At 31.5% G+C, this 17,554-nt stretch overlaps 1 protein-coding gene across 1 annotated transcript; it reads left to right on the top strand.

Annotated features, from left to right (window-relative positions):
* Nucleotides 1-352: 352 nt before the first annotated feature.
* Nucleotides 353-5,642, top strand: LOC127738743 (C-type lectin domain family 17, member A-like). The gene is made up of 5 exons (XM_052250083.1): nt 353-485; nt 1,619-1,707; nt 2,588-2,675; nt 4,653-4,854; nt 5,523-5,642. The coding sequence occupies exons 1-5, from the start codon at nt 431-433 to the stop codon at nt 5,605-5,607; spliced, it is 519 nt and encodes a 172-aa protein (XP_052106043.1). The 5' UTR covers nt 353-430; the 3' UTR covers nt 5,608-5,642.
* Nucleotides 5,643-17,554: the final 11,912 nt, after the last annotated feature.

The following is a 17,554-nucleotide window of genomic DNA, read 5'->3' as shown; positions in this document are numbered from 1 at the left end:
TTAATATAGTTTATCATGTTAGCCCATAATGAACCTTCATCTACATATACTATAATGTTCATTTGAAACCATTTTTCTGTGAATGTGTCAGTCCAATTTGATTTTCATGTCGAAAAATTCTTTCATTTAAAATACAATTTATGACTACAATTATCAGCCACCTATACTCAATAAATTGCTTTCCTGATATGCCAAAAGTGACATTCTCATAATTTATACAGCCAACGATTATTTAATTTGCAGCAACCACACACCTATTTCAGAGTTAAATTTCAAACGACTTTAAATGGGCCAATTGTTGAAATTATAAGAATAACAATTAGTAATTGTATATAATATAGACATTGTTTAAATTCCATAAAACGTGTAGGCTTTTCATATGCTCTCCTGACTTGAGACAGGAAGCATACGTGTAATTGCTGTTCCAGTCATGACAATGATCGGTTTAGGAGCGCTCGTATTTTGTTGTCTGTGTGTGTCTTCAAGTGAGTATTCTTAAGCTATTATTGTTGATTTCCTGTTGCTTAAAAAAACACATTATGTAGAATATTAATGAAATGCAGAAAAAGCAAGTCATGCATTAATTATAAACATTGCAATGACAATGAAACAAATTCTTGAATAAAACCAATCAAGAGATCGTTTGAGTCTTGAAGACTTTACAATATTCTAAGTTTGTAGGAGAATGATAATCCCTTTCTTCGTGGTAAGTACTCGCTAACGCTCATACTAAATCACGAAGAAAGGGATTATCATTCTCTTACATATAGTAAAAAAGTAAGATTTCAGGCAAAATTGACCTTAAATCAACTTGGCCTTTCTTTTGATGTCCTTTTTGTTGTTATATAGCTCCTAATGATTATATGTGTTCAAATATCACTGACTTTCAATGTTTTGGTTATATCGGCGTTCCTGATGAAGGTAAGTCCAGAAAAGTGCTTCGAATGTAAAGAGTTATTCTCATACTCAATTTCAAATGTCACCATTTTACGGTTTCCATTTGTTGATATGTAATCATTTTACGGTTTCCTTTTGTTGATATGTAATCATTTTACGGTTTCCATTTGTTGATATGTAATCATTTTACCGTTTCCATTTGTTGATATGTAATCATTTTACCGTTTCCATTTGTTGATGTTCATTATCTATTCACATTTTTTTTTATGATTTTGACTCATTGTTTACTTAAAGGCAATGTTTGGTAAGTATCAGAGCCGAAATATGCCTTAATTGCCCGGTCTGACACTTGGTATCATTTAAGAATTTGATGGCAGTTCGTGATCGTATTGCCCAAAACTTTCCATCACAGTTCATTTGTTTCATTTCTATTTTTTTTTTTTCATGTTCTTGTATTGTTTTAGGGTCATTTATTTTCAATCCTTTGTTAAGATATAAAGATTAAATAGATATCGCCTACCTCATCTAATAATCTCATAATAATTTCGAATGAATAAATCAACCTTAAGAGTATCATCAAATTTAAGTTGTCCGTAACCTAAAAAAAACACAGAATTTTTCAAAAACAAGGTTCTCGTCTACGAATATATCTCTAAATCAATAACCTTTTAGTAGCTGAGAATGATTTTTATATTGTATGTTTATCATGTTTAATTCAAAGCACGCGCTGATTGTGGAAATGGTTGGAAAAGTTTCAGGGATTCTTGCTATTTGTTTGTTGATAACGTTATGGACTGGTATGACGCACAGGTAAGTCATATTTGCAAGAAATGTTAAAAGTATTCACTCAACTCATCGATTTACTCGATTGAAATAAGAGTTCAAAGTGGTGAAGTCGAAGTCATCCCTTCAAAAGAATCAACGGACGCCATAATGAGGTGTTTGGACGTTATTGAATATCTGTGTCACAGATGACCACGGAAATATTCCAAATTTTGAAACTAGAAATAGTATAATTCCGTCCTCTTTTCCTCGATTGTGACATCTTAAAATATGACTAATCATCGGATTCTTACTTGCATGAGCAACACGACGGGTGCCACATGTGGAGCAGAAACTGCTTACCTTTTCCGAAACACATGGGTTCATCCCTGGTTTTTAAGGTGTGGTTCGATTGGCTTAATACATAGTTTTCTATGTAGTGCTTTGTACATATATATATTTTTTTCCATTTCTGACATGGCCATTTGACCTGCAAACTGTTTTATTCGAGCGCCGTGAATTAGTATGACGAAGAAGAAACGTGCGTCTGGTGTTTCAAATTATAAGCCTTGTATCTTTGATGAGTTATTAATGATTTCAAATCAATTATAAATGTTTTTGTAAATTTCCTGCTCTTCCATTATTGATATATTTGTTCATCCAGTATTCGATTCTAAGTGCCACTGACGAGACCTGAATTTTCATACGATTCATCAAATTGTATTCGATATTTCGATATCTTGCAAATTTAAATTGATTGATAAACAAATACTAGGGTGCTTGCTGTTACACTTTTGCACATATTATTTGAAAACAGTTTTCTGTTTAGAAATTTGTGAATATTAAAGCTTACCAAGGTAGTTGGGTAAACATTCTACTATGTAATGGTACTACACGTACAATGTATGACATATTTTATATATTTCAGGCAGATTGTGTCAGAAGAGGAGGATTCTTAGTAGATATAGTAGACGCTGGGGAAAACGAATTTATACATTCAAATCTTCACGATTACTGTAAGTTAAAATATACCCCAAAAATGTTGAAATAGTCATTAACAAGTATCCAAAGTGTATTTTGCCCTTATCTTTTTTTTCATACTTTTATGCTAAATAAATAAACACATCATAGATACCAGGATTACAATTGTGTTCGACTGACACACGTTTCGTGTACAAAAGACTCATCGGTGATGCTCGAATCAAAAAAGTCAAAAGGCCAAATAAAGTATAAAGTTGAAGAGCATTGAAGACCCAAAATTCCAAAAAGTTTTGTCAAATACAGCTAAAACTAAGGTAATCTATTCCTAGGGTTGAAAATCTTTAAAAATTCGAAATATTTAAAGTTTTGTATACAATTAATATATAATTATAATGTAAGTTACAAGTTGTTTTTCAGAACGAAAATTGGGATAAGGAAATCGGCAAAGATAACGCCGCGCATAATTAATATCCAACCGCGTAAAATTGGAAACAAATTAATCACTCAAACGGTTACCAAAAAAATGTGTTTAGATCCATAGTTTCGGACATTCTAGCTGCCTGTTTACGAGAGAAAAGAGTGTCACTGATATTCAATTTTTGACCGATATTGTATGGGTACAAAAACCAGTTACCTTCATTTAAGAATCAAACCATGAAATCACAGTTGACTATACACCAAAGTAGCTGACATGGAACAGATACTTTAATATATGGAGAGGTCATACAAGTGTTGTGTATTTGACTCTTTAAAACTCGAAAAGTGGAATAATAAATGGGACAAGGAAAATAAGATAATACAATTTTGTTCTTAAACGCACTAACTCTATATGTTCGGTATTACTGACGACAATGTAAGTTAAATATCTAATAAATGCAATCCTGCAGGTGTTTCCGACATACAGCATCAGTATGACAAGTATTAGTATTCATTGACAGTTTTAAATTTTGTCTCAAATATTTGCATAAACTGGATTGAAATTGTGTATGCCAGACGCGCGTTTCGTCTACAAAAGACCCATCAGTGACGTTCGAATAAAAAAAATGAAAAAAGCCAAATAAAGTACCAAGTTGAAGAGTATTGAGAACCCAAAATTGGTAAAAGTTTTGCCAAATACACCTAGGGTAATCTAATCCTTGGATAGAAAATCCTACGTATTTCGAAAAATTCGATGTTTGGTAAACAGTTAATTTATAATAATTACCATATCAATGAAGTTCAGACTATTGGGCTAGTGATACCTTCGGGGAGAAACTCGACCAGCAGTGGAATCGACCCAGTGTTTGTACAACAAACTCATCATAGACACCAGGATTGACATTTGGTACGCCTGACGCGCATCTACAAAAGACTCATCAGTGACGCTCGAAAAAAAAATTGGAACAAAACTGCAAAAAACTATCGAAACAGCCTCATTTGAGATCTTGTCATTTATATATAGATATGAGCAAAGGCTTCACACAAAAAGATATTTTGCTACAAAACAATTTGTATTTTATAAACATGTCAATGTGTGTAAAATATCTGTTGAAGTAAAACCTTTGTTCATATCTATTTTGTCAAAAACATATGTTTAAAAATGTCATTTTTGATAAAATATGTAAATATTAACATCACACGTGAGCTTTTTGCACTAAAGTCTCCGTCCAGATTATATTACATCGTTTATTTATTAATAGAATTAACACAATTTTGAAATTCTCGAATGATTTTGATTATCTTGCGATATCAGGGGCCAGATAATACATATCTTATTATACCTCCATCTTTTCCATTGATAACTTTGCATAAGTTTTATAGAAAAACGAAGCTTCCACCATATTTAGGCACACTTTGGTTATGTGACATTATAACTATACTAGCATTCATCAATCATCAAGCATGGTAAAGTATTTATATGTTTCTTAAATAAATCCTGAAGAAAAACTATCGCAGGAAATTCTTCGTATTTTGATCTCACATGTAGATTAATTGCAATATCGTGCTTTTTAAATTTTGAGAACATTTTCTAGGGAATTGGCACCATATTGGGCTAACTGACCGTATGGATGAAGGTACATTTAAATGGGTTACTGGAACCGCCATGGAATATGACAACTTCTGGCCAGGAGAACCTAACAACTCCAGAGGAAAGGAAGACTGTGCAGAAATGAGATATTCTGGACTTTGGAACGATGTGTCATGTGATAAAAATCAGTACTACATATGTGAAAAGTGAGTAGAGAGGTTGAATATATAGTAATCAAAGGTACCAGGCTTATAATTTAATACGCCAGACGCGTGTTTCGTTGAAATGTCGAATATGTGAATAAATCGTTCGTTCAACCTTCCGTTAATCTATATGTAACGAATGCATCCCACTGTTGACCCTAATTTAGTAAGGTCTATGTTGCAGAATTGTATTTAACTGGTTATAATAAAAATGTTAATGTTGTCAATGGTTCAGACTTTTTGTTTGTTCGGATTTTTTAAGATAATTTAGTTACAATGACGTTTGTATTTCCTATATATTTGTAACGATTAATATGATTTTTATTGTCTCGCATCCCTTTACAATATCGTAAGTTTTGTTGACTAAATCTAAAAACAGCCCTCCTTAAACTAAATTTAAATTCTAACTAACCAAATATATGAACAATGTTACTATGTGTCCCTAACTTTTTATTAGTATTGTTTTAATGAACGATATCAAAACGTTGTTTCATCTATGTAACTGTATCTAGTTCTAATTTTTCGACCTTATTGTTACCTCACCTTTTGTACCATATTTCAGTTTTTCATTGGTATGGTAATTTATTGTGCAAGTCGCTTCGAGTAATTTTAATATTAGATAATGCACTTTATAAATATAACAATAATAATGATATGTCACTATATTTCAGGGAAGCGTCTGACTCTGGAAATATAGATGGTACGACGACAGTACAGACGAAGACGACAGAAGAGTATAATTTTGTATGGAAATAATTCATTTTAATAAAAACATAAAAAGATGAGGAAAATATTTGTTTGTTTACATTGTTTTTACATATATGATATTAAATATTCTGTCCCCTCATTTCAATTACCTCAAACTATTTTCAAGTACTTCGCATACATTTGTATGCAACATGTATGTATATGGTACTATTGTGTGTTTTACTAAATAAACGTTTGAGTATAAAAATAAGATGTGAGACGATTGCCAATGAGACAACCATCAACATCACCGAACGACCTTCAACAATGATGAAAACAACTACTTTATAGTAAGCTTTAAAAGGTCCCGACGTGGCAAAACTTGAAACAATTCAAAACAGAAAATGCAAGGCCAGATTTCTACAACAACAATGAAACGAAACACTAAATTATATGGCAGACACCAACCTACAACCACTAAGTTACAGGATTTCGGCTTTAAACAGACAATTGAGGAATTTGGCAGGTTTAAAAATTTTGTGAGCGCTCATACCGCCCATAAACCGGGGACATAGATTTATATCAGCGAGTGCGACACGTGCGGTTACAATGTGTGCATTTGGCGATCAAAATTATTAGCCTGAAATATTTTATGAGTTTTAACAACCAATTGGTTAATGCCACTACTGGTAGGCGTTTCGTTACCGAGGGTATCATTAGCCCAGTAGTCAGCACTTTTAGGTTAACATGAAATATCATTGGAATATGTTAATTTTTTCTGTAAATTCACTGTTTATAAAATACTGTATTGGAAAAGGTAAGGTTTTTTTATCCCTAGGTACAGATTGCCTTAGCATTATCATGCACAGCTTTTGTGAATTTTTGGTTTTTAATGTTCGTCCACGTCGTATTTGATTTGATTTAACTGTCATGATTTCAAGCGTCACTGATGACATGTTTGAGTCTTATGTAGACAAAACGAACGTCTGACAAAATTATAAACCTGGTATATTTCATGACTTTTTGCCTGATACTTATAATAAATTCATCTTTATGGTCATTTAGCCTGGTTTAGTATATAATCCAATGGTACCCATTTCAGTGACCATGATACGTAAAATATAATTACACATATTTTGACTTGGGACTTCTTCACAAAGCATCCGTTTACTTAACGGAGACGTTAATGAGTATGTCATTAGAATTTAACGTGGTATTCACAAACTTTATAATAACGTTGTGATAACAGGTGCGCTGTTAACGGATTCGTTAGTATGAAAATTAACCGTAATAAGGGTATCGGATGTTTTCATTGGATGAAAAGGTATATAAAAAAAAACGAACTCCAAGGCAAATTAGAAAAGGGGAAGACCATAAAACTGACAAAATCACAAGTTATCGATCAACGGAACAAGTGAAAATGGCCGACTGTTCAGTACAGTACAAAGACTGGTTACTTACAATTTTATCACAATAATTAAAACATGAGAAATTTGACTTTTTCTGTAGTTCATATATTATTTGCTGCTATACGTCTAACAACAAACAACAATCAATACTACATCTAGGTAACGTTTGATTTCTTTATTAGTCCATTTACATGTATCATATTTTCATCTAATTGATTGAGTTGGTGGTAGCGTGCTGACCTCAATATTCTTAGTTAATTAATAGACTTTGAATGTTGCATTTTAATATATACCACCTTTGATAAGTGTTTAGTATGACGATAAATTTTCACTTTTTTTCTCGTACTAGCCTAAGGAACAACAAAATTATTTATTTTGTAAAAATTATTTCCGTACTCCATATATACCTTACAACAAATGATTTTTATTTACCTGTGTACATTATTTTATTTGGCGGCATTTTGTCCAAGGTTATGGTTGTCTTTCTGATATTGTTTTACATCTAACCCCCTTGTTTTATTAATTTTGTATTTACATTGTGTCATCGATCAAATTTTTTCGTTCAGTGTATGTTCACTTGTTTTTGTTAATATGTCTTTTGATTGAGTTAAGCCATGTCAATTGATATTTTATAGTGTGTCTTTCTATGTTGTGATGTTACACTACTGTTTCAGGTAGGGTGAAGGTTGACGCCTATTTAAACGTTGTAACCCGCTGCATTTGTTTGCACCTGTCCTAAGTCAGGAACCTGATGTACAGTGGTTGTCGTTTGTTGATTTGGTTCATAAGTGTTTCTCGTCTCTCGTTTTTTATATAGATTAGACCGTTGGTTTTTCTGTTTGAATGGTTTTACACTAGTCATTTTTGGGGCCCTTTATGGCTTACTGTTCGGTGTGAGCCAAGGATCCGTGTTGAAGGCCGTACTTTGACCTACAATGGTTTACTTTTACAAATTGTGACTTGGATGGAGAGTTGTCTCATTGGCACTCATACCACATCTTCTTATATCTATTTAGTAAATCTCCGCCAATCACGGGACATTTTAGATTTAGGACTTAAGAGTGAAGTATGAATTGCTCCTAGTTAGAAAAACGTGTCCCATTAGGGATGACATATTTTCTTGTAATCTAGAGTGCTGGAAAACTAGTCAAGCATGTCTGGTACAAAGCAAGGGTCATGATGATAATTGAGATGATAACGTCTTGATTAGGTATTTAATATTCAAAATTGGATGTTAAGCATCCACCCATCATTCGATTTAGAACAGACTTCTTCCCAAAAAAAATAAAAATAAAATGTGAAATTTAGTAAAAATTGTAAATGTAAAAATTTAAAATATCTTATTCTGAACATCAAGACAGACCAAAGAACTGACAGAAATTTATCGTGGTTATTATTTGTGTGTTACTTTCATTCAATTTTTACCACCAGTTTTTTGTGTGGTTAGTGTGGCTCAGTTTTTGGTATTTATGTATTATTTTATGGACTTGATTGTAGTTTCATGCTTTTTCGTTTTTACAATGACATTGTCAGTTTCTCTTTCGATTTATAAGTTTTGAATGATCCCTTGGTATTTTCCGCCTCGTTGTAGCTCGCCTTGCCTTAAATGCTATATGAGCTTTTATCATTGCTTGGCGTCCGTCGTTCTCTGTCGTCAGCTGTCCTGTGCCAGTCGTACACTTTTTTAAAGATCTTCTCTGAAAGTACTCATTGGCAACCAGTCTCAATCAAACTTTGGGTGAAGGATCCTATTGGCATCTCGTATAAAGCTTGTGTTGCAATGTCTAAAAAAATTAAACAACACATTATAAAAAATATAAAATAAAATTATCACCAATACAATATCTACAAAAATGCCAATAAGATCGAAACCTTTGGTTATTGTCCGTAAATGACAATTCTTGATCGTATTTTAGTGTTGTTTTTTTATTTTTATGTCGAAATTTATAATAGATAGGTAGAAACTATTAATAAATTATCTGCAATAAAAAATTAACAAATCAGTATACATGACAGACATTGTCAACTGACCACTTATGTAAGTTATAGCCCTTGAAACACGGTAAAAAAAACTATATTTTTTGCAGAAACTCTGATCATAGAAATAGAGTAATTGTAAAATGCAAAAGTGTTAAACACAATTAGATATACAAATCAGTCAACATGACCAAAATCGTCATTTGATTTCCTTTAGTAAGTATTGACCTTAAAGTACGATTTCCCCGTTTTTTGCGAAAACTATAATAGATAGCGCGGATGTTCCAAAGGTAAAAAATAAGATCTACAAATCACTTCGCATAATGAAAACAGTAAACTGATTCCTTACATGAGTTATTGTCCTTATAAGAAAGGCGATGTTTATCCAATTTTTTTTTTTAATTGGGGTTGGGGGGTTTGGGGGGGGGGGAGGGGGAACCTTTGATAGAGAGACACTATAAACTACAAAATTGTTTACAAATAAGTCAATATGGAATGTTCAATTGATTTTGTATTGGAGTTTTTGCCCTTGAGAGATAAATGTAACATTCTTTATTTTTACTGTTAGTGGATAGCAGATAGAAACATAAAAAAATGTATCACCAATATAAGGTATACAAATCAAACTACATTACGGAAATGGTCAACTGATCCCTTAAAGGAGTTATTGCCCTTGAATAAAAACGATGTTTATCCATTATTTTTGGGGGGCAAAAATTATTATAGAGAGAAACATTACACTGCACATTTTTTTTAATAAATATGTCAACATGGAATCGTCAAGCAATTTTTTTTTTTTAGTTTTTGTCCTTGTAGGATGAATGTAATCTTTGTAATAATTTCTAGCGGAAATAAAAGCAGGAAGAAACTTTAAAAAAAGAAAAAAGATCATTAAAATAAGATCTAAAAATCAGTCAACATAACGGAAATAGTAAAGTACTCCTTATATTTAATTAGTAATCGTCCTTGAAACACGACTTTTCCCCCTTTTTGCATTTCTTGCTAAAACTTTACAAATAAAATTCAATTTATTTATCTATACTTTTAAACCAATCCTTCCAGCTTTGGAGAGGAATGTTGATTATGGGTTGGTCTGGATTGATCAGATCATCATTTACTATGATTATACACTGGGAAAACAAGTGAAAAAAGTTATTGGCCCTTACAAAAAAAACCTCTTCAATCTCTGACACGTTCATCGAAGGACGGCATTGTATTATTAGTTCAAAAGGACTGGAGGGTAAAATTGAAAATACGATATTAAATATATCATAATCATTTCCATTCCTAAAATTCTGAATCTTGGGAAGTGTTATTTATAACCATAATATTAAGTGTCTCTCTTTATTAGTGTGAATGGAGTTATGGGAAAAAAGATATTTTTTTCAATTTTCTACTCCTAGAGAATATGCCTCAATGGATCATCGAGAAATATCGATACCATCATTAGTATTCCGATGTATAATGTTAGCTTTTTTCTACTTCAGATCCAAAATATTTTACAATGTTTCACTAAGACTTTGAATCCTTTTCGTCCTTTTAATTGGATAAAAAAATGGATTTTTAGGAGAATAACATTTTTGGTTTTTGTTACCATAGAGACCATACTTAAGGGGCCATACATACATTCCAGTACAATCTGTTCAATTTTATGTACTATAAACTATAAACTATATAAATGTATATGATTCAAGTACTTATTTCTAACAAAAAGACTTTACAATATTTTAAACATTACTGGATAACACGAAGTACATTTCACCCATAATTCTGATCTCAGTGCAAATATCAAAACTCTGAAACTTTCGACATAAAAGTTCTGAAACATTCGACATAGACAACTATTATGGTTTGAGCTACTTACCAGTTTTCCTTATCCGAGTATCTTAAATGGTGTAGCAGGATGTTTAAATACACAGTCATGTCAAGTTAGAATGGGGGCGTTAAATCTTAATCTGAGAGGGGTCCGTAGGTGGCCAGTTGGTACAATGTAGCAATTTCTGTCCACTTTCCATCAGCAATCCAAATGTCTCGCCATTCATCCTGGTCGACATACTGATGCGTTAATATTTTGTTGTTCTGAATTTGCATGAAATATTTACAACAGGACGTTAAGTAAACAATAAATCAATCAAATGGTGTACGATTCGTTTAAGTACAATGCGCCTTTGGTGCCCCTTTGATGATATTGCCTCCAGGTGTCGCATAATTTTACCAATAGGTCGATAAACAGAATAATATACCGCAAAGATTGATAATTCTTAATTTTAGTCGTTCATGTAAATTAAAAACGTACCTTATTGGGACATAAACATTCCATTTCCATAAATCACACATATTTATGCAGCAATTGAGACCACATAAACTATATTATCCTTGTTAAGGCAAAATCTAATAAAGAGTAATCGTTTAAATAAAATATTTTGCTTTTACATTTATCGGTGGCTGGTGGCTTATATAGTCTATACAGGAAAGATTTAAACATCAATAAAATTGCAACATAAACTACATGAATGTGTATATTTTCAGGATTTCATCATATTTGATATTCTAGTACTAAAAGTCTACCAGATTAAAAGTTGTGGAAATTGATGATTTGGGTAAAAATTCATCTCATCGGTTTTTGTTTTTTTTTCTATAAAAAAATAAATAAATAAAAACTAGGAAGTTTTCATAGCTATTTTGTTAATGAAGCAACATCTTTTTTTACAACGTAACTCAAATTGAAAAATCATGAACATGATTTATAGGGAAACTGACAAAGTTTCATTACCAGAAATTTGCAGTTTTAGGCAAAAAGTAAGATTTTACCACAAATTAAGGCGACAGTAGATTTACCGATGTACAAACCTCGTAAGTCGATTAGCAAGAAACAAATGAAAGTAACAAACAAAAACTTGGCTATAAATTCCCCGAAAATAGGAAACCGGAAACCTAATCAAATGTAACTCTATTTGAAACGTGGGAGACATGATTGTAGATAGAAACGGTTAAAGTTGCATGGCCAGAAATTACTATATTGATTCATAAGACAAAATATCAAAATACAGGAAAGCGGAAAATTTGTCAAATGCCAAATGTATCCTGTATTAGTTGAAATATTTAAAATCTCTCACAAAAAACAATACTTATGACATATACAATGTATATACTAGTCAAAAGCTTTCTATTAAAAAAATCACCAAAAACTGGAAAAGTTAATAAAATGTATGTGATGTTTCTGACAAAAACTTTGTTGCAAAGTCTTTTTAAATGTATCGATAGAATTTAAATTTCGCATAGCTATGTAAAAATTGTTCGGGAGTTGGAATTGGAGTTTTTGCTCTTGAGGGATGAATGTAACATTCTTGATTTTTACTGTTAGTGGATAGCAGATAGAAACATAAAAAAATGTATCACCAATATAAGGTATACAAATCAAACTACATTACGGAAATGGTCAACTGATCCCTTAAAGGAGTTATTGCCCTTGAAATAAAAACGATGTTTATCTATTATTTTTGGGGGGCAAAAATTATGATAGAGAGAAACATTACACTACACATTTTTTTAATAAATAAGTCAACATGGAATCGTCAAGCAATTTTTTTTTTTAGTTTTTGTCCTTGTAGGATGAATGTAATCTTTGTAATAATTTCTAGCGGAAATAAAAGCAGGAAGAAACTTTAAAAAAAGAAAAAAAGATCATTAAAATAAGATCTACAAATCAGTCAACATAACGGAAATAGTAAAGTACTCCTTATATTTAATTAGTAATCGTCCTTGAAACACGACTTTTTCCCCTTTTTGCATTTCTTGCTGAAACTTTACAAATAAAATTTAATTTATTTATCTATACTTTTAAACCAGTCCTTCCAGCTTTGGAGAGGAATGTTGATTATGGGTTGGTCTGCATTGATCAGATCATCATTTACTATGATTATACACTGGGAAAACAAGTGAAAAAGTTATTGGCCCTTACAAAAAAAAAACTTCAATCTCTGACACGTTCATCAAAGGACGGCATTTTATTATTAGTTCAAAAGGACTGAAGGGTTAAATTGAAAATATGATATTAAATATATCATAATCATTTCCATTCCTAAAATTCTTAATCTTGGGAAGTGTTATTTATAACCATAATATTAAGTGTCTCTCTTTATTAGTGTGAATGGAGTTATGGGAAAAAAGATAATTTATTCAAATGTCTACCCTTAGAGAATATGCCCCAATGGATCATCGAGAAAAATCGATACCATCATTAGTATTCCGATGTATAATGTTAGCTTTTTTCTACTTCAGATCCAAAATATTTTACAATGTTTCACTAAGACTTTGAATCCTTTTCGTCCTTTTAATTGGATAAAAAAATGGATTTTTAGGAGAATAACATTTTTGGTTTTTGTTACCATAGAGACCATACCTAAGGGGCCATACATAGATTCCAATACAATCTGTTCAATTTTATGTACTCTAAACTATAAACTATATAAATGTATATGATTCAAGTACTTATTTCTAACAAAAAGACTTTACAATATTTTAAACATTACTGGATAACACGAAGTACATTTCACCCATAATTCTGGTCTCAGTGCAAATATCAAAACTCTGAAACTTTCGACATAAAAGTTCTGAAACATTCGACATAGACAACTTTTATGGTTTGAGCTACTTACCAATTTTCCTTATCCTAGTATCTTAAATGGTGTAGCAGGATGTTTAAATACACAGTCATGTCAAGTTAGAATGGGGGCGTTAAATCTTAATCTTTGAGGGGTCCGTAGGTGGCCAGTTGGTACAATGTAGCAATTTCTGTCCACTTTCCATCAGCAATCCAAATGTCTCGCCATTTATCCTGGTCGACATACTGATGCGTTAATATTTTGTTGTTCTGAATTTGTATGAAATATTTACAACAGGACGTTAAGTAAACAATTAATCAATCAAATGGTGTACGATTAGTTTAAGTACAATGCATAATATAAATTTTTCGCCTTTGGTGCCCCTCTGATGATATTGCCTCCAGGTGTCGCATAATTTTACCAATAGGTTGATAAACAGAATAATATACCGCAAAGATTGATAATTCTTAATTTTAGTCGTTCATGTAAATTAAAAACGTACCTTATTGGGACATAAACATTTCATTTCCATAAATCACACATATTTATGCAGCAATTGAGACCACATAAACTATATTATCCTTGTTAAGGCAAAATCTAATAAAGAGTAATCGTTTAAATAAAATATTTTGCTTTTACATTTATCGGTGGCTGGTGGCTTATATAGTCTATACAGGAAAGACTTAAACATCAATAAAATTGCAACATAAACTACATGAACGTGTATATTTTCAGGATTTCATCATATTTGATATGCTAGTACTAAAAGTCTACCAGATTAAAAGTTGTGGAAATTGATGATTTGGGTAAAAATTCATCTCATCGGTTTTTGTTTTTTTTTCTATAAAAAAATAAATAAATAAAAACTAGGAAGTTTTCATAGCTATTCTAGTAATGAAGCAACATCTTTTTTTACAACGTAACTCAAATTGAAAAATCATGAACATGATTTATAGGGAAACTGACAAAGTTTCATTACCAGAAATTTGCATTTTTAGGCAAAAACTAAGATTTTATCACAAATTAAGGCGACAGTAAATTTACCGATGTACAAACCTCGTAAGTCGATTAGGAAGAAACAAATGAAAGTAACAAACAAAAACTTGGCGATAAATTCCCCGAAAATTGGAAACCGGAAACCTAATCAAATGTAACTATATTTGAAACGTGGGAGACATGATTGTAGATAGAAACGGTTAAAGTTTCAAGGCCAGAAATTACTATATTGATTCATAAGACAAAATATCAAAAAACAGGAAAGCGGAAAATTTGTCAAATGCCAAATGTATCCTGTATTAGTTGAAATATTTAAAATCTCTCACAAAAAACAATACTTATGATATATACAATGTATAAACTAGTCAAAAGCTTTCAATTAAAAAAATCACCAAAAACTGGAAAAGTTAATAAAATGTTTGTGATGTTTCTGACAAAAACTTTGTTGCAAAGTCTTTTTAAATGTATCGATAGAATTTAAATTTCGCATAGCTATGTAAAAATTGTTCGGGAGCATAACAAACGGCCAAGAGAAAGATTCTTCGAGTTTTTATAACTGTTACAAGTTTGGCTTTTTCGTAGATTATAACTGATAGATTCAGATACAAGGGGTGGCACAATACCTTTAAGATATTCTGGCCACTGATTATTCATATGTGTATGTACATTGAAATAAGGCGATTTGATATAATTGCCAATGAGAAAACTATCCATCAGAGCTCAAAATGGTGGAACCATAAAAAATAAAACCATATAGTCAGCTTTTAAAGGCCCCGTTATGACAAAATATGAAACAATTCAAACGAGAAAACCAAAGGTCTTTTTCATGACATAAAAATAAACGAAAAACAAGTTTTTATCCTTGTAGGATGAATGTAATCTTTGTATTCATTTCTAGCGGAAATAAAAACAAAAAGAAACTTCAGTAAAACTGATCATTAAAATAAGATCTACAAATCAGTCAACATAACGGAAATAGTCAACTACTCCATATATTTATTTAGTAATCTTCCTTGAAACACGACTTTTCCCCCTTTTTGCATGTTTTGTTAAAACTTTACAAATAAAATTTGTTTTGTTTATCTATACTTTTAAACCAATCCTTCCAGCCTTGGAGAGGAAGGTTGATTAGAGGTTGGTCTGCATTGATCAGGTCATCGTTTACTATAATTATACACTGGGAAAACAAGAGAAAAAAAGTTACAAAATAAAACCTCTTCAGTGTCTTACACGTTCATCGAAGGACGGCATTTTAGTATTAGTTAAAAAGGACTGGAGGGTTAAATGGAAAATATGATATTCAATCTATAATAATCATTTCCATTCGTAAAATTTTGAATCTTTGGAAGTGTTATTTATAACCATAATATTAACTGTCTCTCTTTATTCGTGTGAATGGAGTTATGGGGAAATGATAATTTATTTATTTCTCTACCCCTAGAGAAGATGCTTCAAGGGATCATCGAGAAATATCGATACCATCATTAGTATTCCCATGTATAATGTTAGCTTTTTTCTACTTCAGATCCAAAATATTTTACAATGTTTCACTAAGACTTTGAACCCTTTTCGTCCTTTTAATTGGATAAAAATATGAATTTTTAGGAGGGTTTTGTTCCCATAGAGACCATACCTATTGGGCCATACATAGATTCCAATACAATCTGTTCAATTTTATGCAATTTAAACTATAAACTATATACATGTATATGATTCAAGTATTAATTTCTAACAAAAAGACTTTACAATATTATACAAGTTACTGAATTAGACGAAGTACATTTCACCCATAATTCTGGCCTCTGTGCAACTATCAAAATTCTGAAACTTTCGACATTGAGTTCTGAAACATTCGACATAGACAACTTTTATGGTTTGAGCTACTAACCAATTTTCCTTATCCTAGTATCTTAAATGGTGTAACAGGATGTTTAAATACACAGCCATGTCTTGTTAGAATTGGGGGCGTTAAATCTAAATCTTTGAGGGGTGCGTAGGTGACCAGTTGGTAGCAATGTCTGTCCATATCAACTTCCCATCAGCAATCCAAATGTCTCGCCGTTCATCCTGGTCGACATACTGATGCGTTAATATTTTGTTGTTCTGAATTTGCATGACAGGACGTTAAAAAAAACAATTAATCAATCAAATGGTGTACGATTAGTTTTAGTACAATGCATAATATTTTTTCCGCCTTTCAGGCCCCTTTGATTATCTTGCCTCCAGGTGTCGCATAATTTTACCAATAGGTCGATACACAGAATAATATACCGCAAAGATTAATAATTCTTAATTTTAGTCGTTCATGTAAATTAAAAACGTACCTTATTGGGACATAAACATTTCATTTCCATAAATCACACATATTTATGCAGCAATTGAGACCACATAAACTATATTATCTCTTTTAAGGCAAAATCTAATAAAGAGTAATCGTTTAAATAAAAAAATTTGCGTTTATATATTGATTCATAAGACAAAATATCATAAAACAGGAAAGCGGAAAATTTGTCAAATGCCAAATGTATCCTGTATTAGTTGAAATATTTAAAATCTCTCACAAAAAACAATACTTATGATATATACAATGTATATACTAGTCAAAAGCTTTCAATTAAAAAAATCACCAGAAACTGGAAAAGTTAATAAAATGTACATGATGTTTCTGACAAAAACTTTGTTGCAAAGTCTTTTTAAATGTATCGATAGAATTTAAATTTCGCATAGCTATGTAAAAATTGTTCGAGAGCATAACAAACGGCCAAGAGAAAGATTCTTCGAGTTATTATAACTGTTACAAGTTTGGCTATTTCGTAGATTATAACTGATAGATTCAGATACAAGGGGTGGCACGATACCTGTAAGATATTCTGGCCACTGATTATTCATATGTGTATGTACATTAAATTAAGGCGATTTGGTATAATTGCCAATAAGAAAACTATCCATCAGAGCACCAAAATGGCGGAACCATAAAAAATAAAACCATATAGTCAGCTTTTAAAGACCCCGTTATGACAAAATGTGAAA

Source organism: Mytilus californianus, unplaced genomic scaffold, assembly GCF_021869535.1.
Source record: "Mytilus californianus isolate M0D057914Y unplaced genomic scaffold, xbMytCali1.0.p SCAF_4, whole genome shotgun sequence".
Taxonomy (NCBI): Eukaryota; Metazoa; Mollusca; class Bivalvia; order Mytilida; family Mytilidae; genus Mytilus; species Mytilus californianus.
This window is presented reverse-complemented; position numbering and strand designations above follow the sequence as displayed.